The sequence below is a fragment of the Cricetulus griseus genome, chromosome 4 (genome assembly GCF_003668045.3).
Source record: "Cricetulus griseus strain 17A/GY chromosome 4, alternate assembly CriGri-PICRH-1.0, whole genome shotgun sequence".
NCBI lineage: Eukaryota > Metazoa > Chordata > Mammalia > Rodentia > Cricetidae > Cricetulus > Cricetulus griseus.
Genome location: NC_048597.1, coordinates 218,509,289 through 218,536,360, shown reverse-complemented (window position 1 = coordinate 218,536,360; position 27,072 = coordinate 218,509,289). Strand labels below are relative to the sequence as shown.

The 27,072-nt window shown below is 46.3% G+C and overlaps 1 protein-coding gene across 1 annotated transcript; it reads right to left on the bottom strand.

Moving 5' to 3' along the window:
- Positions 1-843: 843 nt before the first annotated feature.
- Positions 844-27,072, bottom strand: Ltf (lactotransferrin). Its single transcript, XM_027414717.2, has 17 exons — positions 26,978-27,072; positions 24,267-24,427; positions 23,093-23,201; positions 22,646-22,828; positions 21,854-22,001; positions 21,188-21,243; positions 18,632-18,810; positions 18,028-18,202; positions 17,066-17,220; positions 15,695-15,785; positions 14,612-14,659; positions 13,382-13,537; positions 12,013-12,154; positions 7,329-7,396; positions 4,452-4,636; positions 2,851-3,040; positions 844-1,026 (listed from the first exon to the last, which is right to left on the bottom strand). The coding sequence occupies exons 1-17, from the start codon at positions 27,018-27,020 to the stop codon at positions 992-994; spliced, it is 2,124 nt and encodes a 707-aa protein (XP_027270518.2). The 5' UTR covers positions 27,021-27,072; the 3' UTR covers positions 844-991.

Sequence of the window (27,072 nt, the reverse complement as noted above, 5' to 3'; positions counted from 1 at the left end):
TGTCCTGGCTAGTTCTTTTGTCAACTTGACACAAGCTAAAGTTATTTAGGAAGAGGGAACCTTAATTGAGAAAATGCTCCCCAAATATCCTAATATTGCTTGTAGGCAAGTCTATGGGGCATTTTCTTGATTAATGATTGATGTGGATGGTCCCAGACCATTAGGGGCAGTGCTCCCCACCCCACCGTAGGTAGTCCTGGGTGCTATAAGAAAGCAGGCTGAGCAATCTATGGGGAGCAAGCTAGTAAGCAGCTCTCCTCCATGGTCCCTGCTTTGGTTCTTGCCTTGGATTCCTGTCCTTGTTTCCTTTCACAATTGAGTGTAAACTGCAAGATGAAATAAGCCCTTTCCTCCTCAAGTTGCTTTTGGTCATGGTGTTTATGAAAGCAAACTAGGACACCTTCTTTCAAAAAGAGAAAAAGGTAGATGGTCCCTGAGCAGTGACATCCAAGATTGTCCTCTGGCCTTCACATGAATGTTCACACACATGTGTGAGTATTAATTAGTGTGAGGAGTACACACAGTCACATGTGCAAATATATGCTGAGGTATCCATGTATATATGATCTGGGACGTGTGTGTGTGTGTGTGTGTGTGTGTGTGTGTGTGTGTGTGTGTGTGTGCTGTGATATCTATGTGAATAAACCAGATCTCCCTGGGAAAGAAATAGTCACTTGGCTTGTCCCCAGATTCCAGATCAGTGGGCATCATGCCCAGAACTTCAGGACAAAGGGAGGGCTGGGCCTGGAAAATTCCCAAGTGTGCAGACATTTGGTCAGACACACGATTTCAGTGTAAAGTTCAAGACATGATGAGTGACATTTCATATGACAAGAAAACCAACACTGTTTCTCATTTTATTTCTACCTAAAGTGACAGCAGGGAGTTATAAGAACAGATGATCAGAAAACCTCACTTTCTGAAAGGCTCCAAGAAGCCATGGATCTAGGCTGAGGCTTCCTGGGAAGGCGCGGCCATTTGCTCCGTGTTTTCACTGGGTAAGGAAGGCACAGGCTTCCAGCAGTGCTGTGGGAAACAAAAAGTAGGGCATTCAGGAACAGATTTTTTTTCAAATCTATAAATCAAAGAGGTCTCAAAAACATTATTCAAGCCCTTGTCCTACCAATGTGAGTCAGGGCTGGCCTCATCCATCCATGTATTTTCTATAGCCTTTTCTAGCAACTATGACCTCCTGGAACATAGGACCTGAGGGGCACTTGATTTCACCCCTAAGTGAATTAGTTCACACCTCTAAGGTTCACAGGATGCCTGTGGTCCTCTGACTCCTAAAGTGTGTAAGCACTAGCTGAGCATCTGCTGTGTGTGAGTCACCATGCTGTGAGCTGGGTACAGAATGGGCAGACAGCTCTGTCTTCTTTGGGCACATGGCCTCTACACCAGTGCTATCAGATCAAGTGTGAACCACACCTGCAACACAGTAGCCTGAGAAGCCACACAATACAGAACATGGCTCCTCACCTTGGTGCAATCAGCCTGGGGAACCTGATCAATATTATTATTATTATTATTATTATTATTATTATTATTACTATTATTATTGTAGGATGGGGTATCTTGTGCATTTCTTGTAACAAGTCAGCCTTTATTGCCTGGTACCAGCAGTACCTACTAAACTGTGGTCATCAAAAATGTTTCTCGGAATGACCAAATGTCTCCTTTGGGGACAGAATCATCCTATATTGAGAACAGCTAACAAAGAGGTTCTGGGCCTGCTCCTACCCTACCCCTGGACCACAGCATCTGCCATGCCTCCACCTCTGCATGGAGGACCAGATTTTGAGACATGGTTTTGTGTACCTCAGGCTGGTTTCAAACTTCATATGTAGGGTGACTTTGAACATCTGGTCCTCCTGCCTCTACCTCTCAAGTACTGGGATTGCAGGTGTGCACAACTGCACCTAATTTATACCATGCTAGAGATTAAAGCCAGGGTTTTGTGCATGCTAGGCAAATACTCTACTAACTGAACTACATCTTCAGCCATTCTTCTAAATAGGTTTCAAGGATTAAATTATACATTTTCCTACGCTTGAATTTATTTTATTATGTATGGGTGTTTGCATCCTGTATGTCTGAGTACCACATGTATACCTGGTACCCACAAAGACCAGACGTGTTAGGTCCCCTGGAAGTGGACTTGCAGACATTGTGAGCTGCCACATGGGCAAGTGCTTGGAAATGAACAGTCGGTGCCCTTACCCCCTAAGCCATCTCTTTGGCTCTACATTTTACGTTTCTAAGGAATTTGCATTTTAACATGCATTTTGACCTCCAAACCTTGCCTTCTTCTGTTGTGAAATATTACTTTAACTATATAAAGGTGTGTTACATTTGTTTATGCTGCATTTGTTTAATTATGTGAAGTTGTGTTGCTGTTTCAGTTTGCCTGCCTAAGGCACCTGATTGGTCTAATAAAAAGCTGAATGGCCAATAGCTAGGCAGGAGAGGGATAGGTGGGGCTGATGGGCAGAGAGAACAAGTAGGAGGAGGAATCTAGGCAAGAGAGAGAGAGAGACAGAGACAGAAACAGAGACAGAGACAGAGAGACATAGAGAGGAGGAGAACAGGGAGAAAGAGAGGGAGAGGCCTGGGGCCATCAGCCAGCCAGCCACAGAAGAAGCAGGAAAAGTAGGTCATACAGGTAGATGAAAAGAAACAGGATGAAATAAGTTATAAGAGCTAATGGGACAAGCATAAGACAAGGCCGAGCATTCATAGCTAATAAGAAGTCTCCATGTCATGATTTGGGAGCTGGCTGGTGGCCCACAAGAAAGCCTGCTACACTCTCCCTTGTTGGTTCCTCAGTAATTACATCTAGAATCCACTCACCGGAGCTTGAGCACTGATTCAGATTAGCGGTGGCTATGACATACTCTTTTCCCAGGTACTTCTCATATGTGGTTTTGCCATGGAGCTTAGCCAGACACTCAGTGTTGTCATTGAATAGAAGATTTTTGGTTTCAGACCGGAACAGGCAAAACTCCCCAGGGCACCTCGATCCAGTATTTCCAAAATGCTTCTGCATCAAAAGAGCCAACAGTCTGTGAGTAGTCAAAAAAGAGGTGAGCGTGAGGATGGGAAAGTCAAGGGTTCTCATCCCGGGTAAAGAACAGAGCCAAAAAGCAGCAGTGCTCCTTTTCCTGCAGGGCGTGGCTCTTCCCTACCCATGCTCCTGGTACCACGCCCACTCCAGCCAGGGCCCAGGCTTCACACCACTTCTGACCTTGCCTCCCACAACTTTCCTCCTACTAAATCTGTTATTGCTTCATATAGAATATCTTGCTGGTGATTAGAAGCCGGGTGAAGATTTTTTGAGACCTGCCCCCTAAAAGCTGATCATCTAGAATATTCTAGTACTCCAGCTGTCCAGAGGGGCAATTTGAGTGGGAAAACTCGGGTGCTTCTATTAACTAGGCCATTGCAGGACACTCAGCCTCTCTCAACAACAGTTCCTTCTCCATACCCAGGATTGTTGGGCTCAAAAGGCATACCCAGGGCCAGCATGATGTAAATATGTTGAAAATAGAGATTAGAACAGGGCACCCCAGAACACAGTCAGCTCTAAATCCAGGGATTTGGAGGTCTCTACAAGCACCGCAGCCAGCTGAGTGTCTGCCTGTCCATGGGAAGCAAGAAGGAAGTCCAGTTCAACATGACTCAGTAGCCAGTGTTGGCTCAAACCTCGAAACTCTGACATGGAGTAGTTTATTTCAGGCATGTTTAAGCACATACAATTTCCTGGTGATAACTAACTCAGTCCCATGTGTACAATAAAGTTAAGAGATGACTACATCTAAACTCTCATAAAGTACAAGTGACATCTTCCATAAAAATCAGCTTACAGATTAACCGAGGAACCAGGCACACGATGTTCCTGTTAAGTATCTCAGGGAAGCTATCACTGTACATTGCCAGACACAAACAGAAGAGTCTGAGAGCCAGTGTGGCTTGGCCATGCAGATAGCACAGAAGTCACCAGGCTATTAACCACATCAGTTCCCGGCCTTCTTGGCAGAAAACATGGTATACATCTCTATCCTGAAAATACAACGCTGCATGTTTAGTATTCCTAGTTCCCCTGGTGCTTATCTGTGAGCACAGGACTGGTGTCTCCTGCACGTGGAGCACTCTCTGGGGTTGCTGCTTTATGGGCTTTGTCATAAGTGTGGTCTGCTCGGCCCGCTCTCTAATATAAGGCATGAAAGGAAGCAGCAGGAAGGAAAGGTCAGAACTGACGCTGGACCACTACATGAGTTCAAGCTCAGGAGCAAAGAGTTTAGTTGATCGCCTAGAAAGACTCACGGCACAAAGTGAATGCTATCCCCATCCATCAAGCAAAGGGGCTAAAGAGAAAGGCTTAAGTGGATGAAGCCACTCCTGACAGGAGCCCACACAGTGAAGAACTTGCTGGAGGCCCTGGTGGTCCATACCTGTTGGTTAATCATCACCTTCTGAATGTATTCCACCTTGTCCATCCGAGATACCACAGCATGGTTTGGTGCTATGGCTAGGTGGCAGTTCTTTGCCTCCGTCACAGGCTTTCGGGTGTCATCAAGGCACAGCAGCTCAAAGTCCTCCAGTCTTAAGTTCCTAGCCCACTCGTGTGTATTCTTCCCTGGTGACAGAAAGGTGTCATTAGCCACAGCTAACCTGCTTGGACAAGGCATCCTTTCTGCATTGGTATGACTCTTTTGAAAAACACATATGGCACGCTATATCATATATAGCTCTATGTGATATGCAGGAGATGACATGGAGCTTGATCCTGCCCAAGCCATGCGGACTACAAGTATGCGAAGCATCAGTGCTTAGCCATATAAAAGATCTTATTCAACGGCAAAGGAAGTGAAACTCTTACATGTGGTAGCATGGCTGACACTCAAAATCATGATGCTATGTTGAAAGAAACCAGCTACAAAAGGCCACAATGATGATTGCATTTATGAGGACAGGCAACCCATGGCGACAGGAAGTAGATATTGAAAAAGCAAAAATGGTGGTCTGCCAACAGGTGCAAAGGGTTCTTCACATTGTTCAAATGAGTATTGTGGAGTTGGATTGTGTTAGTGGCTGTTATCACTCTGAATGTGCCAGAGCCCACTAAATTGTACATAGAAGACAATGGATGGGTGCCGTAATATTCAACTTGTAGCTCAATCAAGCTGTTAAATGACCTTTTAAAGTATTTGTGTCTCTGTATGTGTGTGTTGTATGTGTATGTACACATATGTGCGGATGTGCTTGCTTGTGGAGGTATGTGTGGAGGTCATAGGTTGATACCTGGATGTCTTCTTCAATTACTTCTTCACTCATTTTTTTGAGGCAGAGTCTTGCACTGAACTCAGAGTTCATTGATTCAACTAGATTGGGTGGCTAGAAGGCCCAGAATTCACCTATCTCTACCCCCATCATCCCCAGAGCTTGGATTACAGCCACAGGACACCTATCTTTCTTTTTACACTGGTATTGGGAATCTGAACTCAGGTCCTAATGCTTGTATGACATGCACTTTACCTACCGATGTATCTTCCCAGCTCCCTCCTTTTATAAAAGAACTCCATCTATCCCTATATTTTCCAGTAGGTTCCAGAAAAGAAAACATGCTTTATTCCAAATGTTTGGAACTAGAAATACTTTTGCTTTGGAATTTGTTCAAATTTTAGAACATTTGCATATATATGATGAAATATTGTGGAGGTGGCAATGCAAAAATAAACAAAATATTCTGTTATGTTTCATATGCAAAGTACAGTCGTCACATGAAGGTGATATTGCATAGTGTTTCCAGAGTGACTGCAATCAGGCTGTGACTCATCACATGTGGTCAAGAGCAGGATTTCCCACATGTTAGAGATGTCAATGTTGAAAAAGTTTACAATTCTAAAGCATTTCCAAGCTCAGACTTTCAAATAAAGACAATCTTTTCCCTCTTATTTCAGTGCAACATGGAAAAAAATGGTGAACTCCATGAGTTTATCAAATGTGTTCAGTTAATTCCAACAAATATAGGTATTAAGTATCCAAGAACCTTCTAATTAAATTTAACATCAGTCTGATCCCTGAATATCACACAAGCTGCCATAAACTCCAGGTGTAAGTTAGGTATGCCTGAGTGCACACACAGGCTTGTCATTCAAGCTGTGCTTGACTCTCCTTCCTTGGGAAACACCTCACTGTCCTCCCAGAGTCCTCTCCTTCGGAAACACCTCACTGTCTTCCTGGATTTCCTCCACTTAATACTGATCATTTCTGACTCAGAGGCTTCCTAACACTAGCATGACTACCCAGAAGCAACAGACAGGGAGAAGGAAAAGGAGGAAGGGGCTGGACTGACAGCTTACTGAACAAGACAGTCACCTGCAGAGGCAGAGGTAGGGAGGCTGAGGAGACCTAAGGAGGGAAGAGCAACCTGAAAAGTAGCAAATGCCTGGCAGGACTTGAACACCTAGTTTTGCTTTCCCACTATAGAGACTGCAAGAGGAGGCTCTTGTTCGAATGATGGCTGGTATACTATCTTTCATAACCTACACATCCTATGGATTTTTACTCACTGACTCTCTAGGAGTTTCTAGACCAAGCTGAAGGAAGGCCTCTAGCTACTATTTTCAAAAGGAAATTTTATTTACATACATTCAGTTATTATTACTATCTATACTTGTTTCATCTGGCACAGTTAGTCAGTTTCTTCACAGGTGATACCAACTATGGCTTGTGGTATGTGTGTGCATATATGTCTATGAATATGTATATGCAAATATGTATATGTATGCATGTGTAAATGTGTATATGTATGTCTGTGTGAATGTGTATATTGTGTGTATGTGTATGTATGTGTGAATGTGTGTATGTATATATATGTATGTGTGTATATGCCTGTGTGAATTTGTGTGTGTATGTATGTGTGTATGTCTGTGTGAATGTGTGTGTGTGTGTGTGTGTGTGTGTGAATTGCTTCAAAGTCACCACGATACTACAGATGTCCCATGCTGCCTACTACAATAGAGTCTTTAGAATTTACTAATTGGAGTGGTTCATGCCTATAATTCCCAGGACTCAATTTGCCAAGACAGAAAGACTTCCATGAGTTCAAGACTCATGTGAGGTACATAAAAAGTTCCAGGTTGAGTTAAAATGAGACCCTGTCTCAAAAACAAACATAAATAAATAATTTGAAAAGATTTTGGAATTCTTCTAGTCAAAAGTCTGAAAGAAGTTATGCTATCTTCTCAAATACAAAGCCCAAAGATGAGGGTGTGTTAGGGTGCTAAAAATTGCTTTGAAGGAGGAAGTGAAATGCCTCCACATACCATCAGTGTTCTGCAAGACAGTGGAGTCCTTCAGAAAGGCAACATCTCCTGCTTTCTCAGCCAGGCACCTAAAATATTTCCCAAAATAAATATTCCACAAGAGAGAAACCATTAGACTTTTCATAAATATTTGTGACACACATTCCAAAAGCTAAACCATGGAAGTAAACATGCAAAAGTTGAAACTATTTCCAGGAAATTAAGATGGCAGATAGCAAGCATCTGTGTATCTATCTCCTTCTAAAATCCCAACGGCCAGTGAGATTTTTGTCTTTTAGCCCATAAATTTACAAAAGAAAGAGTAAGTAATAATAACAACCTTTGGAATCTGGAAAGACAATGGCCAAGTGGTACTGGGCTAACTGAAGGAAGAAAGCTGCAACAGAAAGTAAGTATGGTAGCTGATCTGGTGAAAGTTGACATGTACCATGGGACTCCAGAAAGACTTAGAAACTTAGAAATACAAGGCATCGTGGGAAGTGGCTGAAAACAGGGTGACTGGGTAGAGTGTAATACAGGCGCCCTGACATCTTATGCAGCAATTCTCCCACTGCCTCCATTTGGAAGGTTGAGTCTTAACAATACTACCTATAGAGAGACAAATCAGAAGGTGACCTGGGTAGAGCAGCTCATTCCTATGACCCCAGCACTCTGGAGGCTGAGGCAAGAGGATATCTGTGAGTTTGAAAGAAGCCGGGCTGCAGAGTAAGACCTCTGTCTCCACATCCCCCTATCACCACGCATAAGGTGTAGACTGAAAAGTCTATATTCTGGAAGATGGATTCGGTCCCTAGGCACCACCCAGGCTGGATATTAGGACTATCCTTCCCAAGAAGCAGACAGATCTTTATCAGGAGAATTTGATGAAGTCAAGAAAATATCCAGAGACTCTGACATGAGGATGCTCATGTCAGGAGAATGTACAAGCCAGGAGTCCTACAATGAGGCCCAGTACCACTAAGACTGGAAAACTGATAGAAAAAAAAAAGAGTCACCCACCTACCTCACTCTCAAATGTGGGGAAACAGGCGGAAGCCATCAGATATTTGAAGGAAGACCATTAAAAGCTATACCAAAAGGATTATTCTCCCAAGATTCAGAGACAATAGGAAGAGGATTTTTTTTTTACAAACTACACTTACTTAATATCATTAAAGATATAAAAGAAATGAAGCATCCATGAAGCAAGTAAAGGAAGTTCCAAAAAAGAAATAGCCATAATACAAAGAGATATACAAAGGAAGTAAAAAAAAAAAAAAAAAAAAAAAGGACTAGAGGCAGGTGGTTCAAGTGAGTTCAAGGCCAGCCTGGTCTATAAAGCAAGTTCTAGGACAGCCAGGACTGTTACACAGAGAAACCCTGTCTCAAAAAATCAAAGGCGGGCATGGGGGATGATGGGGGGGGGGACACGGACACGGACAGGAGGGGTGGCTCAGTGGTTAAGAACATTGGCTGCTGTTCCAGAAGACCCAGGTTCTATTCCCAGCATCTACATGGAGGCTCACAACAATCCATAACTCTAGTTCCAGGGATTTGACTTCCTCTTCTTGACTCTGAGGGCACTGGTGTGTAGGTAGTAGTATGGAGACATACATGGAGATGAAACACTTATAAGATAAATATATTTTTAAAAATAAATTTAAAAGGTCGTCATCATAAAAATGCTTTAAAATGATACAAGATTAAAGTATTCAGCCAAGCAAATTTTGCAGAGACTGGAAGTGAAAGACCAGCAAATGAACAGTAGGAAACCAGATGGAGATCCACAAAAGTTCATGGTTTAAAACACAAGGCTTAAAGAGAAGTTAGAGTAAGAGGATAGAAACTGTCAACAAAATAACTGTTTTTTCCAGACAGAATAGTTTAATGAAATGCCCACCAACTGCCCGACCTAATACAGTAGAGAGGATTCAATAGATAAAATGAAGTTCAGAGCACTTGGGTAAAAACAGGGCCGAGGAGATGGCTCAGTGGGTGAAGAGCGCTTGCCTCAAAAGCCTGCTGATGTGAGTTCGACTCTAGGCACCTCCGTGCCGGGCTAGGGACACACACTCTTCTGTCACATATTTAATATGAAAACGATGCTGGAGTAGTCATAGCAATTCAAGCATCAGTAAGACAAATCCAGGTGTTAAGACAGGCGCAGTTTGTGGTTGACATAGAAGGACGGACAGGTGGCAGTGTGAGAGGCTGGGTTTTATACCATAGCAGGAAGTCAGAAAAAACACTTGAAAGCTAAACATTAAGAACCAGTACTATTTGTAGGCTAGTTATGAATGCAAGAATGAAACTTGTGCAGCCACTGTGGACATTTCTTACAAATCTGAAACTAAAACTGTCATCTGGCCCAGCTATACCATACCTGGGTATACACACAAAGGACAGAGATATTTGTATATCCATGTTTATAGCTACTCTGTTCACCATAGCCAAGAAGTGGAAGCAGCCAAGATGTCCATGTAAAGAAAATTGATATATATTCACAATGGATGGTTAAAGAAAAAGGAAATCATTATGTTTGTAGAAAATGAATGAAATTGGAGATTATCATGTTAATAAGCCAGACTCAGAAAGACAAATAGTACAGTTACCATAGATATAGAGCCTAAATGTAAAAGTGGTGTGTGTGTGTGTATGTCTGTGTGTGTGTCTGTGTGTGTGTGTCTGTGTGTGTGTCTGTGTGTGTGTCTGTGTGTGTGTGTGTGTGTCTGTGTGTGTCTGTGTGTGTGTGTGTCTGTGTGTGTGTGTGTGTGTGTGTCTGTGTGTGTCTGTGTGTGTGTGTGTGTCTGTGTGTGTCTGTGTGTCTGTGTGTGTCTATGTGTCTGTGTGTGTGTGTCTGTGTGTGTATGTGTCTGTGTTTGTCTGTGTGTGTGTGTGTGTCTGTGTGTGTCTCTCTGTGTGTGTGTCTGTGTGTGTCTTTGTGTCTGTGTGTGTGTCTGTGTCTGTGTGTGTGTGTGTGTATGTGTCTGTGTTTGTCTGTGTGTGTGTGTGTGTGTGTGTGTGTGTGTGTCTGTGTGTCTGTGTGTGTTTGTGTGTGTGTGTCTGTGTGTCTGTGTGTGTCTGTGTGTGTATGTGTCTGTCTGTATGTGTGTGTAACCAGAATGAGGACCATGAGAAGGAAGGGATTCTTTTTAAAGACTTATTTATTTTTATTTTATGTGTATGACTGTTTGCTTTAATGTCTGTGCCACATGAATTCTTGGTGCCTGTCAAGGCCAGAAGAAGGCTGAGAGCCACCATGTGGATGCTGAGAGATGAGCCTAGGTCCCCTGTAAGAGCAGTCAGGACTCTTAGCTGCTGAGCCATCTCTCCAGCCCTGGATGGGAGAGACCTTAAAGAAGATGGGAAGTGGAGAGAGTAAAGCAACACAGGTAACAGGGATGCAAAAATGGAAGAAAGAAGCAATTGCACATAGTGCAGGGACACAAATGGGAACAAAAATAACGCCACATGTATTTGAAGATGCCACGATGAACGCCAGTATGTTGTCTGTTAACCTAAATAAATTTTAGATAGATATAAGAGAAAACAAGACTCCTGGCTCTAGCTTTTGATTGTTTTGTTTTATGCCCCAGGTCTGGATTCTAGATATAACCGGAAAGAATTCAAGACAGTGTCTTTCAGCTTAAACGGGAACACAGATGTGCAGATATTTTCAGAGAAATAAAATCATGGAGCAAGTCTGAGAAAAATGGGTCACTGGACTCCCTTGGGTTCTTATCAAACTTATCTACTTAATATTTTCAAGTGGAATCAAGCTGTAGCTTTTCTATTTGTGAATCCTTAAGGACATTTTTCATACACATAAATAATCAGTATTGGGCTGGAGAGACAGCTTAGTGGTTAGGAGCACTGGCTCCTCTTCCAGAGGACCCAGGTTCAATTCTCAGCACCCACATGTGATGGAGAATGTACTGTGTATATTTATCTTATTGATTGTTAAATAAAATACTGTTTGGCCAATGAGACAGCAAGTTAGACTGGACTAGGAGTCAAAGAGGATTCTGGGAAATGTAGTAGAGAAGTGCTGATGCAGGCAGGAAGTGACATAGCAAGGAGACTCATATTTGAAGAAGGAGAAACAGGAAGCGTCCCTCTTTTCCGCTCCACAGCTGCTCCAGCGGCACAATGTGATCCACCGGCAAGGAGGGACACCAATAAGGCGTCCGATAAGATAAGTCTTATAAAATATATAGATTTATGATAATTAAGACTGAGCTAACAGATGAGAATCCTAGTCATTGGCCAAGCAGCATTGTACCTAATATGTCTCTGAATTATTTTGTCCATCCACGCGGCGGACACCCATGGCAAAATACCAATGCACATAAAATAGAAATAAGTAAATTTAAAAGAAGATAAGAAAAGATGCAATGATGACCTGAGTGGGGCGGGGGGATACTAAACATCACCCCAGAAAACACTGATGCTCTCTCCCTGTTGACTTTGAGAACACCGAGGCTCCACATGGGCTGCTGGCTCGATGGTTAAGCCGAGCAGTCCTGCCATTCAACCTGCACTCTCTGGGCTGCCAGATACTATAGGAGCCTCTTGCTCCTGCTGCCCACTTGACTCTTGAATTTTCTATGGCAGGCCACACCTGGCCCCTCAGGACCACAGTGCCACATGTTGAGAATGAGGGCCAAGACCCTACGCTGGTGCACCCTGTCCCAGATTCACCCACCTTAAAGCCCCAGTGTAGCCGTGGTATCTCTCGTTGCTGTTGGCCGCACACTTATTCTCACCCCTCTCATCACCAATACACAGAGCACAGAGATTGGATTTGGGGTCAGCCCCAGGGGCACAGCTTTGACTGAAGAATTCATCTGGACAGAAAGAAGATACTCGTTAGTGCTTCTGACCAGAGTCAGAAGTCTTTACTCAGTGCGTGGCACGGCGTGGTTTCAGCTCATATGTAGACAGGAGAGGCAGGACACTCATCATCACGGAATAACATTCCACCGACAACCAAAGACCCACCAGAAACCAGAAAAGCTTTGGACTGCAGGCATGGACAGGATATTCCTGGTGCTTCGGAGAGTCACACAGAGGGCCCTGTCATCACAGCCCTGTAGTGGGAGCTCTGCTGAATAAATACCATGACAGCCAGTGGCCCTCTGCAGCAGAGCACCATCTGCTGGCCACCTGTTCCACAATCTGACTTCTTAGGCTATTTGAGGCCCAGATCACTGTACTAGCTCTCAACAACACACTTCTGGACTTCTCTTATGTGAGAGAGAAATAAGTACCCATCTTGCTTAAGCCTCTGGCATTTGGAGAGTTTCTGTTCCTTTCAGCTATACCTAACCTAAAAGTTCCCATTGTGTGATTTAACTCAAAAAAGAGGAAATAGAGGTGACACAAAAGCCCTGTCCCCTGAACAAGTCTCTTCTGTCAGACTCCTGAAGCCTATACTGCAGGAAGAGCCACAGTATGTCACTCTCTGGAAGGCTGAGCTTCACATTTCACGGCAGCAACTGTTCTATGACTCAGGGGGCACTGATGATTGGCAAAACTGATGATTGACAAGAACAGTAACCAGGTGGCCCAAACAAGCCCCAACCAGAACCTAAGACCTGATCATAATACAAGGTTCACACCCAAGAGATGTCATATGTCCTGGCATCACCAAGGAACAGTTTATGGTGACCAAGGTGGACGCTGGATGGAGTGGGATACCAGACTCCAGCATTAGGATGGGCTGTAAGAGGAATTTTGGGAAGATACAAGGGACACCTAGAAGTGAAGAGTGTGCTTCTCTGAGCCCATGTTCATTCTTAGGACACAGAGAAGAGGAGCAGGCTGATGCTGAGATCTGGATCTCATAGGGGTGGGGTGGAGTGGGGGAAACTTAGGAACTGCTCTGCAGGAAACAGCCTGTGCATCCAGGGCTCCATGAGGTGACCACAGGAGAACCTAATTATTCTAAAATAGACGATCAAGCCACAGCCAGGCAGCAAACCTCCTACCCCCTCCCTTCCCAGAGGCTCCACAGCCTCAAGTACTCACTCCCCACCAGGATGGCCCTCTCAGGAGACCCTCCTCATCCTCACCAAATTTGCAGGATCTGGTCTGGTTGACGAGCAGGCCTACGGGGATGTTCCAGCCTGCGGTCCTGCCCACGGCAGTGTGGCAGGATTTCTTGCCTCTCACAGAGCTCCAGCGGAAGCCAGTATCTTGCTTTCTAACTGCTGCTACGGCAAAGTACCCTGTACAACAGGTGACAGAGAGGCAATCTTAACCTCTGTGGTGCACATGGTTCTAGTAGTGTCTCTAACCCAGGCTGAAAAGCAACAGGTTTAGATTACCATGGATCCTTAGCCATTGTTAGGAAGACAGACAGGAAAGTAGAAAGGAAGGAAGAAGGGAGGGAGACAGGGAGGGAGGAAGGAAGGAAGGAAGGAAGGAAGGAAGGAAGGAAGGAAGGAAGGAGGGAGAGAGGGAGGGGAGAGGGAGGAAAGAAAGAAGAAAGAAAGGAAGGAAAGATTGGTCTGAGCTATGAAATAAAGTAGTATGAAAAACTGATCTTAAAAAGTGGTTACAGAAAAAATAAGTATTACAGGGGACTATCCCCAACCAGCCCCACAATGCCGCTGAGTTATAAGCTTTTACCTGTGGGCACAGACACTGAACAATGACAGTGGCCTCAACAATGCACAAATTGCCACCTGGAGCTGGGTTAGGCAAGAGCAGTGGTGACCACTGGGGCTTACCTAGTGGTCACCATTCAGGGGTGAATGCTGGGGGCATGCTTGCACTCAAGAACCACCCAGAGCTGTGTACAATAAACCCAGCATAGTGAGGAAGTTAACATGATTGAGTCCTCCTCCTGTCAAAGGTATCTGATTCCCACTATGAGAGCAAGTACCAAGTTGCCCAAAGCTTAGCAAGCTTCGATTCCGGCAGGCAGCTGGGGATAGTGCACAGGGCCCTGGGCTCAGTGATGCTAGAAGTCCTGGTTCAAAGCCAGCATCATCTGTATGATTGAGAGCTATAGGTATAGCTATAGGTATGAGACCCGAGGCCCTGGGAAATTCTCCAGGTCACTGTTTCCTCAAACGCATAGAATGGGGGAGTAACACTTCTGTTTCCACATAACCCTGCACTGAGTGACCACATGGAAGTTCCCCACCAAGTTCAAAGGTTCATACAAACATTAATTATAATTATTCCTCCATGAATCATCCATCAACAATGGTTCCCAGACTCGGCCTCTTTCAGGGATTAGGTTAAGGTTCCCACCGCCTCTTCCTGAGCAGTGACTTATTTTGACCCCGACTCACCTTCTGCTGGTCTATCCACACAATCAGAGCCAGTGTTTTGGGGGGATTCTGAGAGAACAAAGACAAGCAGAACATCATTGAATACCCAGAGTTACTGAGAAGCCACAAACTTTTAAATCCCCACAATACAAGATCAAATTCAAAGAGAATGACTTGGCATTGCAATGCAGGAGAAGTAAATACACATTTCCATCATGGACAAGAACATGGCTGGCTATAGCAGTATTATTCATGGTAACCATCAAATTACCCAAATGCCATCCACAAGGACAGTGGTGAAGAGTTATGGCAGAGTCACACAATGGGATATAATGCAACTATGAGATTGGATTATCAACAGCCACACGTTTCTGTGAGTGGACATCACAGAAATAACCCTGAGCAAGACACAGCAGACATTAACCATGCAGTTCATTTTCCCTTCATTTAAAAGAGAGGTGAGGTGGTCTGTGTCTTTGGCAATCAGGAGTCACTACTCTTAGGAAGTGTGGTGACAGTAGGGCACCAGGTGACTTCTGAGGCTTGCTGACTCCTCATCTGGGTGACAGTACATGGGTACTATTTGTAAAATGTCACTGAATTGTTTACTTGTGTACTTTTCTGTATTGTCTTTATGAAAAAAGTTTAAATTCTCTCTCTCTCTCTCTCTCTCTCTCTCTCTCTCTCCTCTCTCTCTGTGTGTGTGTGTGTGTGTGTGTGTGTGTGTGTGTGTGTGTGTGTGCAGGTGTGTGTGTATGTGTGTGTGCAGGTGCCCCTGACATGTGTGGTGAATGTAGGGAGGTCAGAACACACTTTGTGGGAGTCATTTCCTTCTACCATATGGGTCCTGGGTGTTGAACTCAGGTCATCAGGCTTGGCAGCAAACACCTTTACCCACTGAGTCGCCTCACCATCCCCAGAAATGTTTTGTTTTTGTCACTTTGGGGGATGGGGTGCAAGGTGGATCACAGGGCCCCTTTCATTCATTCTTTCTTCTTGTTCTCCCACCCATCTCCTCCGGGGTCTAATGAGTGGGGTCACACCTCCCCACTCCCATGTCAACCTCATATGGAATAACCCAGAAAGGACATCAATTCCACTTACTCTGGTTCTCCGCCAGCACAGGAAATAAGCCGCACTTGCCAGCAGTGTAGATGTAGCCTCCATCCAAGCTCATGGCGTCGGCGTCTCCTTTCTGTAGAGACAGGGTAGGTCACCCACTCTGTGGAAAGTTGTCTTCCGTCCTGCTGTCTTTACAGGCCTGAAGAATGGCCTCAAGACACACGCTGTTTAAACCAAACACCCCAAGGAAGTAGCACAGGCACCCTCAGTCCTCCGCCAGGCCATTCCTTGCTGCTGTCACCCACACACTTGAGACGCTAACTCTGTCTTCTGAACATATCTCTTCCTGTACCCGAGCACTCCTGTGTGACTCCTTTCTGAACCAGCCTCACTCGTTGAAGACACGATGAGAACAACTGCTCTCAGCTGACCTCTGCTTATTAGCACAACACAAAATGGTACCCAGAAGTTATTGGATAATCAAACTGACTGATGACTAGAATGAACAAGTCACACCCCACTACAGAAACACGGACCAAGGTTGCAAGGCTCCTTTGTCCAGTCACCATTTTTTTTTTTTTACAACTACATTAAAAATAATCAGAGGGGGCTGGAGATTGGCTCCACAGTTAAAGTTCCCGCTGCTCTTCCAGAGGACCTGAGTGCAGTTCCAGCTGCAACACGGCAGCTCACAACTGTTCCAGGGACCCTACGTCCTCTTCTGGCCTCCAAGGGCACTGCATGAGCGTGGTTCCCATACATACACTCTTGCACTCACACATACACATAAAATGAACATTTAAAGAATGTTTCCTGCTGGACAGCGGATGGCGCACGCCTTTAATCCCAGCATTCGGGAGGCAGAGGCAGGTAGATCTCTGTAAATTTCCCAAGGTTAAGTATTGATGTGCGGGAAATATCCATAATATACTGTTTATTTTAAAAATGGATCCAAGTATATTACAATATTAAAATACAATCCAGAATTGCTCTAGGCTGCTCATACAGAGGAACCAGGAATGGGGGATTTCAAAACTCGCATTGTAGACATCTCTGTCCCAAAGCTACATACAGGTGGTGTGTGTGTGTGTGTGTGTGTGTGTGTGAGAGAGAGAGAGAGAGAGAGAGAGAGAGAGAGAGAGAGATGCAAAACCACTCCATACTTTCTAAATTACCCCAATAACCCTAAACTGTCCCTTTAATGAAAAGGGTGGAAATTCCACAACAAATGGTGTTTCAAACCTTGGAGGAGCCCTTCATGCAGCCCATGTACAGGTGTGGCCCCAAGACCAGCCTCTCTGGGCATTCCTCCCTCACACTGGCCTCTTGGGTGACCTACCTCACCGTAAGCAGACAACCATGGCCTTTGCCAAGAAGCCCACTGCCCACACCACAGTGACCCAGGCTCGCTACCATGATTGAGGTGATGCAGTCTTCCGTGGTGGGGAATGAGGTGCAGGTCACGGTGCCGTTGCTCACTCGGCTCCATTGGTCACACTTGTGCTTCTCCTCGCTGCCCACTGCACACCACATGACCCGGGCACGTGTCGCCGCCACATCCTGCTCACCTGTGGGGAGGGACAATGGTGAGGAATGAACACTTAGGCGTGGCCTCATTCCCACGTCTGTTCTCCCTGGGGGTCAGGCTCCTGCCCAGATCTTCTGAGACAGAATGAATTCCCATTCGTTCTTCCCTTCTCCAAGATCACAGCTCCCCAGACCCCTCCAGGCCTTAATGAAGGCTTTCTACATTTCTCTCTCCTGTTCTTTTGGTGGGCTTCCCTGGCTTCTAATCCATACATCAGGCCTTGGTGTAGCCATGCTCTGTGTGCCTAATGTCCTATCCCTCAGAATAAAAGCTCCATGGCATGGGAACTAGTGCATAACCCAAGAGCTGGCATAGAGGACTCAGTCCTGACCACCCATAAGTCCACAGTCACCATCACATACCACAGCCTAGCCTCCTGGTTCACTCAGACTCCCTCTCTAAGTCCCCAGTGTAGGGTAAACATGGCCAAGTTCACTCAGCCCATGTAGTCTCCCCAGGCAAGTTCAAATCCCAGCACACAAGGGGCACTCCACCTGGCCTCTGGAGTAATCCCCCCAATACTGGTTTTCTCGGTTCCTGTCTCTGTTTCTCACTCAGTAAGAGGTCTTGGGACCCTGATACACACACAGAGGAATGTGGAAACATTAATCCAGTGTCTGCGACAGTGTTTGGAGACAACTTCTCACAATGCCCTTGACTTGATGGACAGAAGACACGTGGATGTGTGTCATTGCCACCAGTGGTGGAGAGACCCCCCATAGAGCAGAGCTCACCCAGTTTCATGCCTGCCTGGGGTGCCCTGGGTCCCTGCCTGGGGTTCACTTACTTTTCCTCAGGTTCAGGATGGATGTGATATAGTTGAAGGTCAGGTAGAGGCCCACATCTACCTTCGGGGGAACCCTTAAAAACCCAATGGCAGAGTCCTTGAACAGCAGGTCCTTCTGTCCCGAGGGGGAGGCAAAGAGCTGGAATTCTGATGCTTTGTTCTTTCCGAACTTCTCCTGTTTGGGGAAAAAAGTAGGATTACAGTCATTAGCAGCAGGCAGAAAGGAACTGGGCAATGGCTACCTGGGGCTTGAGGATAATTCTAATGGAGCAGGAGGCACAGCTCACATCGCCTCTCACAGGAACTTTTCCCATTGCAGAGACACAAGATCACCTATGGCTTACACCCTGGAAAACTGCTTTGTCCCAACATCCTTGGAGACCTAAGAGTATCATTTCGTCCCCCTGCCCCTGCTTCTGCTAGAGCCCAGGAGAGCCTGCCAGAGGCTGACACTGGAGAAGATTCCAATGTCTCTGCTGTCCAGAGGAGAGTCGGGGCCCACAGTCCTTAAGCTAAAGAACTCTCTGTGCTGCAGAAGTTAGGGAAGGAGAGACCCTCTGCACTCCTGAATGGAAGTAGGCCTGGGAGATGTGGGTGGGTGTACCTGTGCCTGGCTCAGAAGTTCCCAGATGGCATCTTCCTTGCCCCTCACACTTCGGGCCACAACAGCATGAGAAGGGACTTGGGCCAGGTGGCACTCCTTGTACTCCTCCACTGATTTCCAGGTGTTGTCTGGGCAGAGCAGTTTGTACTGGTCCCTTTCGGCTTTATCCGGTAGCTCCTCTGGGAGGAAGGGAGAGGTGAAAAGATGAGCCAACCTTTCACCATGACCACGAGCTCTGGTTCCCCTCCTCCCCACAGAATTCTGACCACAGAGCTGACAAAACTGAATCAAAAAGACAGACTTGCTTCTGGGTGCTCAGAAAGGTAAAAAGAAGTCTCCAGAAAATCCCTGGGTATGCTAAGCTCAGCTCTGAATCCTGAAGCAGCTGCTTCCATGATTCAAGGAGGCAGACTGAGTTCTGTCAAGGTCCCCACAGCCTCTGACAAAAAGGTCATTACAGTGGGCCCGATAAGTCAGATGTCATGGTACACACACACACACACACACACACACACACACACACACACACACTTCCAGTACTTGAGAGAAACATCAGGAGTTCAAGGCCAGTCTTGTCTACATAGCAAGTTTGAGGCCAGCCTGAGCTACATGAGACACTGTCTCAAAAACAGGAAGAGAAGGTGATTGGGGAAGCGGGTGCCAAGGAAAGTTACCTCTCCCATGTCTCCATAAGAGTAAAAGTGACAAAAATTTGGGCCTGAGGAGATGGCTCGTCACTAAAGTTCTTGGTACACAAGTGTGGTAGCCTGAGTTCAAGACCTCAAAACTCATTTTTATAAAGGGGGGCAGGGGCGCTGGTGGTGTGCACATCTATAAACCAGTGGGGGGCAGGCAGAGAGGAAGGCTCCCTGGAGCTTTCTGGCCACCCAGACTAGTCAAGAAGGCAAGCTTAAGGTTCTGTGAGTGAACTGTCTCAAAAACACGCTCAAAGAGAGCAATAGAGGAAGACTCATGAAGTCCTCCTTGGGACTCGGCCTGCACACATGTGTGCATGTACACTCCACAATAAATAAATAAATAAATAAATAAATAAACACTTTCCTGTTTTAAGTAAAAAGAGAAAGAAAGAGAGAGAGGCTTATCAAGCCAACAGGACACTAATAAAACTAAAAGAAAGATCAGAAGGCAACATGTTATAGGGTCAACCTATGATACTCAGTGATCTTTAGCAATAACAAAACACAAACTAGTACAGAATTGGGTACTATAGCAACTAATTTATATTGAATAAAAGTAATTCAGCTCAAAACTGCACAAGATCCACAGCAAGAAAAATGCACAGCCCGTCAAATGATATTTTCAAAGGTATGGAAGCCTGCCGTTGTGGCACATGAGTTCAAGGCTATCTTCAGCTGTTTGGAATTCAAGGCCAGCAGCTGTGCTATGTATGTTCAGCCTCATTTTAAAAAGAGAGAAAAAAATCAAAAGGGGAGAAGCCACATTCTTGTCATAGACTTAATCTTATTACAAGTAAGTTAATTTTTTCATGGATCAATTTAAATTCCATGCAATCCCAGTCCATGTGGAAGCATTAGTTTATAAATTTTGACAAAATAATTCCCAGCATTGTGCCTTCTGAGTGCTGGGGTTAAAAGCATGCACCACTGTGCTAGGCTTCTCAGGTGAGTCTGGGATTGCTGGGGTGGGGGGATGTCCCTGGGGGTCCTAGGACTGCGATGACCTGTCTGGGGTCATCCTGGACACATCCTGGTCAGCCTGTCCACACCTAGCAATCATGTTCATAATGGATATTCTCTGACAGCAAAGTAAGAAGACAGACACATGGCTGTGTGTGGCAGAAAGAGAGACAGCATCCCTGGCTATCCATCATTAGAATGGTAGAGAAGTAAATTATGGTGGCCATTTTCCACAGACCATTCCTCTTCTGTCAGAACCACTGAGTTGCCCGTATATTAAAACCATGAGTCAGTCTCTGACCCTCAAGGCTGAATGGAAAACTTTGGGGGCAGCATAGCTTCTAGCATTCAGTAAAACCTGTATGGACTTAGAATCCAGAGACACAAGCCAGTGAAGTTCATGGTGCAAAGCCATGTTCATTTGGAGAAGACGTGGCAAGCTCTTTGGTGGGAGTGTCTGAGGGGAAGGAGAATGGGAGTAGGAGTGGGAGACTTCAAGAGCATGAGGTGCGGGCTGGAGGGGTGGGTCCATGGTTAAGAGTGCTGGCTGCTCTTCCAGAGGACCTGGATTTGATTCCCAGGACCCCCATGGTGGCTCACAACCCACTCCAGTTCCAAGGGATCTGACACCACCCTCTTCTGGCTTCCTAAGGCCCCAGGCATTCACCTGGTGAACAGACATACATGCAGGCAAAACAACCACGCACATAAAATAAAAATTGATTTGTGGAGTTGTTTTCTTTTTTTTTAAGAGAAACTTAAAATAAGAGCTGGACTCTGTAGGCAACTTGATAGTAGTGTGGCTGGAAACTGAGGACTCTGGTGACCTGCACATCAGAACCGCAATAAAAAGACATAAGGGTGGGGGATGCACCCATAGCTTCTCCCCTGCCCTTACCTAGTATTGTGCTTCCCCTGGTAAAAGCCACATCCCCAGCGTTGTCTCTCAGACACCTGTGAAGGAGACAAAAGCAGTTAAAGACTTGGTGTCCCCCACTGTGTGGCTCTTCCTATCCAGACTGAGTATGCCAATGTGCTTGGACCAGCAAGGACGTGGGGAAGTCACTCTATGAAAGTGCCTGAGCACCAGGAGCAGCCTGGAGAGGAGGCTCTGAGTCAAGACACAGGTGGAGAGGCTGGAAGAGTGAGTGAGCTGGAGGTCACACTCTCCTACTCTAGAGAGAGGCCTGAGTTGCACAAAATGTCACTGCCACAGTAGTTGCCCCACCCAGATGTGAGGGAGCAGCAGTTAGCTGACCTAAGACAACAAGAGAGCAAAGTCAGTGTGGAGGTGGTCAGAAGTAGCCGTAACTACCTTGGCTTCCACCAAAGCCGTATAGAGTTTGGGGCCTTGTTGGGCCTCGAGGGGCTGGAGATGAACATGGAGTAGAAAGGCCAGCCACTTCCTGGGACTCAGGTACTCAGTCCACACAGCAGTAGAAGAACTACCTCTCCATCCCCAGCAGGCTGTGCACTAATGGGGGCCTGGGGGAAATGGCACCCTGCCCTGAGGCAATATGGCCATGGGCCGACCACTGGGGAGAGGAGACATGGTATCACTCACTTGAAGGCGCCTGCGTAACCAGAGTACGGTTCCTCCCGAGAAGAGGCACATTTGTTTGCTCCTGTCCCTGCACACAAGCTACACAGGTTGGGAAAGCGATCCTTGTTGGCACCAGGAACACAGCTCATTGAGAAGAACTTGGACACCGCTGTCAAACACAGAGAAGTGGACCACAGAGTATGAGCCGGTCCCAGCCACTGCAGTCCTGTCTCCCAGCAGTGGCCCTCACAGGCAGACTCCCTATTGTGTGATGTTTTGTTTATGTTCTGGCAAATAAAGATCAAAGGGTGGAGTAGCCACTAGTTAACCATAGAAGCAGTGGTGGCACACGCCTTCAATCCCAGCACGCCTGGCTCATGCCTTCCAACCCAACAATCAGGAGATGGAGATGGGTGTAGACAGGACCTGAGACCCTTTTGGATGCAGGAATGAGACAGGTAGGAAGAAGCTGGAGGCTGCTCCCCCGGCTCTCTGTTCTTCCACCGATATCTGACTCCTGATTTTATCGTCTAAGATTATTTAGACTAATGCTTCAATTCCCCTTTCTCCATCCTGCAGGACAGGACAGTACCAATGTGGTCTTGGGAACTCAGACGTGCATCTTTGTCCGGAGAATACTCACTGGCATCTCACAGAGCTGTTGGTGTGGTGGACCCTGTTTCTAGTTGGTCAGTCAACCTCTGTTCAACCTTGGACCCATGCCCTATGCACACCCATCCCAAAGTGGCCTGTGTCTACAACGAGAATAGAAACTCCCACCTGGGACCACCCAGATCCCCCAGGCCATTTTACCTTCCTCAAGGGATGCAGGTGGTCCATCCCAATTCAGGAACGGACGGAGTATCCCTATGGGGACATTCCACCCAGCACTCCTGCCAAGGCCTGTGTGGCAGGACCTCAGACCTTGTAGTTGGTTCAAATGGAAGTTACTGCTTTTCTTCACAACCGCTACAGCGTAATAGTGAGTCCGAGGTTCTGTAAAGGAATAGATGGAAGGGACAGGGCTTAGCCCGGGTGAGAGAGAAGAACAAACCACTCCACCCAAGCATCCCCCCACCCACAAGGAAGGGGACACATGTATCAGGAGGATCTGTCTTCATCCAGAGTCCAGAGACCAGTTCCCCAGTGTATGATGCTGACTGGGTCAGCCCTCTTTGTGCTCATCCACTCTGATTCACAGAGCCTGGTCCACAGCCACAGCATGGCCACCAGGTTTCAGAGTCCCTAGGAAGAACTCACGCTCTTTGGTTCCATAGACTTCAGCTGCCATAGGTCTCAGTTTGTAGGGGGGCATCCCAGCATCGAACATCTTACCGCCATCAAGAGTCATAGCATCAGCTTTATTTGTCTGAAAGAAAATAGACCAGAAACTGGGCAGTAGAGGCACATGCCTGTAATTCCAGCACTCCAGAGGCAGAGGCAGAGACAGAGGACCTCTGTGAGTTCAAGGCCAGCCTGGGCTACAAAGCAAGGTACAGGACAGCCAGGGCTACCCAGAGAAAACCTGTCTCAAAGAAAAAGAAAGTGGGCCAGACATGCTTCAAGAGAAAAGCAACCAAACTCTGCCAGTGGTATTTTGGGGCTCCAGAATGAGTTAGCTTTACTTATGTTCACACATCCTACCTAGAAGATGATGGTACAGGTCAGAGGTCATTTACTGTGAGGAGCAATCATCCCCAGGTCTTTAACTCCTGAAGCTGTGTGTGCCCTCTACATGTGCCTGTCCACTTCGGTCCCTCTTGGTCACACTGTCACAATCATTTGTGTTTAAAGTTGTTTGTTCTACATACTTTATCCCCTATTTTGGCTTCATACGTATTTTTAGTCTTGGGGATGTATGCAGTGAGAGAGAGAGAGTACACAAACATGTGGAGACCAGAGCTTGACTTCTGTTGTCTTCCTCCATCTCTCTCCACCTTACTTTTTGAGACAAATTCTTTTGCCAAACCTGGAGCTCACCAGTTTGTCTAGACTCCAGAGGCCCTCCTGTCTTTACCTCCTGGATGCTGGGATCATGTGAGAAAACCACTATGCCCAGCTTTTATATGGGTGCCGGAGGGTGAAAGTGTGTCATTTAAATATCTAGAGTCCTGGCCATCCCTGCCCAACACTTGGGATCTGACACCTATGCCGATGTCAGGTTTATTTCTCAAGGAGAAATTACTTATTCATCAAATATGACTGCCGCTGCTTTGTTCTTACGAACAATGTGGAATTACCCCATAGGAGGTCTCTCAATGTTAGTTTGTCTTTCTTTCAATGGCAAGAGACACCAGTCCCTGTGAGTGAGGACGGCTCCCAAATGACAGATGCCCAGGAAATAAAGCAGAGGAGACAGAGATGAGAATTTCTGGTTGGACTCCATTGCTCTCCCTTGCTTTCCTGTATTCAAAGAGTTGGGGTATTAACTTACCACAATGGCCTTGATGCATTGGCTGGTGGAGGACCTCTTGACACAACTGAGTGGCTGGACATCCACACCTTTCATCGCCTTCTGCCACCTGGAACATTTTTGTGCCTCAAATCTTGACACAGCACACCATCTAACAGCTGCTCTCCTAGCCAGACAGAGTCCTGAAGAAAAGAGAGAAAGGAGTTAGGAGTCCAGCAATGTCCGAGGAGAAGACCTCCTCAAGTCTGATGGAGCTCTGTAGACCACCCATGGCCACTGCCCTCCTCCCTCCCTTTACATGGTCATGTTCAGCCACTCTACTCTAGTTGAGCTAAACTGCTGAACCACAGGAAACTCTGTCCTGGCCAGAGGGCTGAGATTCAGTAAGTTAGCAGTGACAGAGCCCCTAGGTCATTCTCCTTCTTATGGCCAACCTCCAAAAGATGGTCCACTCCAAAAATTGTTTTATTGACTTCCACCTGCTTTGTCCTACATGAACCTGTCAGGGAAGCAGGGAAGGGATTGTAGCTCATGTTTTACATATGTGCAAACTGGATCTTAATGTTGCAAATATGGGTAACTTCATACATTGCTGAGACTGTAAAATGATGTAGCCACTTTGGGAAACAGGTTGACAATTTCACATAGAAATAAGAACATAGATTTCTTCTTCCATGTCATGGTGGTGCATGCCTTTAATGCCAGCACTCAAGAGACAGAGGGAGGCAGAGAGAGGCAGAGGGAGGCAGAGAGAGGCAGAGGGAGGCAGAGAGAGGCAGAGGGAGGCAGAGGGAGCAGGGGGAGGTAGATCTCTGTGATTTTGAGGCCAGCCTGGTTTATGAAGAGAGTTCCAGGACAGTCAGAGCTGTTACACAGAGAAACCCTGTCTTGAAAAACCAAAACAAACAATCAAAACCAAGCCACATATTTACATAAAGATTTAGCATTATATTCATAGCAGCATTATTTAGAATATCAAAAAACAAAATAACAAAAAGAAATGTGTGACTACCTAAATTCCAACACTAGTGAATGGCTGAACAAAATGTTGTATGTCCATTCAATGGAATGTCATTCAACTATAAAATGGAAAGGAGTACATATATGCTATAACATGAGTAAACCTCATTTATTCTAGGTGAGGGAAGCCACATACTAGACAATATACTAATGACTCCACTAATATGAAAGGTCAGAAAGGCTTTCTTTTTCTTGAGACAAAGTCTCTCTCTATGTAACCTTGGCTGTCCTGGAACTATGTAGACCAGGCTGGCCTTGAACACACAGAGATCTGCCTCTGCCTCTGCCTCTGCTGGAATCAAAGGTGTGCACCACCACACTTGATCAGAAAAGGTAAATTTATAGATAGACAGTGAATTAGTAGTTCCATTGTGTGAGTTCTGGGATGTTAACTTGGGTCTTCAGTCTTGGTGGCAAGCTCCTCTACCCAGTGAGTAGCCTCATCCACCCTTCAGTGTGATTTCTGTCAATACCACACATCCAGGCATTTTGTAGCTTTATCAAGTGATATGACTTTCCAACCAAGTAGTGTTGGCTCTAGAATTTGAACCTAGGCAGTTGGGCTAGCCTGCCTGTTTAATCCCTGAGTTAGACACAGAGCCCAGCTGCAGCAGGGCTAGGAGAGGATGTAGGGTCAGGCCATGCGGGGGTAGGGAGGGGGTTCCCAGTGCTGGAACAAAGAAGCCTTCTCTGGAGGCAGTGACACTGGGACTCACAGGAGAGGACGGAGATGGGAGTGTTGTCTTAGGGAGGGACAGAGAAGACTGACAGCTAGTGACTAAGTGGAGGAGGCGTGGCCAGAGAATCTGTAAGGGAAAGGATGCTCTGTATGCAATAAGGGGTCAACACTGGAGACAGAGAGAGGGGCAGGATAGGGAGTTGGGGTAGCTGGGTAATGGATGAACTCTGGACATGAAAAGAGCCAACAAAGAAGGGAACTACGTCTCAAGCCAAGGAGTGGTACAAGGAAGGCAAGGGGAGGGGAGGTCCTTCCTGAGCCTGGGAGCTGTAACCAGAGTGAATAAAAGGTTCAGTGATTAAAAGATTATGTCAAGCTCCCCAGTTTTCCACCTACAAACGGGACACACTCCTTCCCAGCCCTCTGTAGCCCTGTACTGCAGTTGAATGCATGCCCAGCAGCCAGCACTCCCTGAAGGAGGCGGGCATTCCCTCTGTAGCCAGGTATGATCTGATGGGATTGGGTACCACTACAGCAGACAAGTACTCCCTGAAGCAGGCCTGTCTGAGTTTGTTCCTCTCACGCCATATCATTTTTAAAATGGAGAAATTGAGAGTCAGGGTGGCAATGTTTTGCAGAAATACTTGTAGAAGCTAGTATCTAAACTCAGGTCTCCCATGTGTCTTAAGCAAACAGTTCACCCTCTCTGAGCCTTACATTCCTCCCTGAGCAGAACAGTACATTTGGTGCTGAAAGTTCTGGAAGGACAGGACACAAGGGCACAGAGGTTCTCTGGGGAGCTCTGAGTCGCACTAAGCATAACCCTGCCCTGGGTCAGTAAGGTAGGTTCCTGTCCCCACTGTAGACAAGGGCAGCCAGGACCGTCCCCATAGCTTGACCACCTTCCTGAATACAGATGGGAGGACTCCTGTGTTCAAACCAGTAGGTAAGAGTCCGAGGTGCCCACAGGCAGAGGCAGGGATAGGGAAGCCCACCTTCCCAGCAGGTGACATCCCCTGGCACCTGTACTCACCAAGGGCCTCAAGAAACAGCAAGGCAGGGATGAGCAGCCTCATGCCTATGGTCTTGGGGGACCTAGAGAACAAGCCTGGCCTCTGCTCCTGTCCT

Coding starts and splice junctions, on each gene's coding strand:
- Ltf (XM_027414717.2), bottom strand. CDS start 27,020: ATGAGGCTGCTCATCCCTGCCTTGCTGTTTCTTGAGGCCCTTG. Junction 18,811..21,187: donor CAGGGGAAGCACAATACTAG/GTAAGGGCAGGG, acceptor CCTTCCTCCCAG/AGGAGCTACCGGATAAAGCC. Junction 3,041..4,451: donor AGGTGATGATTAACCAACAG/GTATGGACCACC, acceptor CTTTTGATGCAG/AAGCATTTTGGAAATACTGG.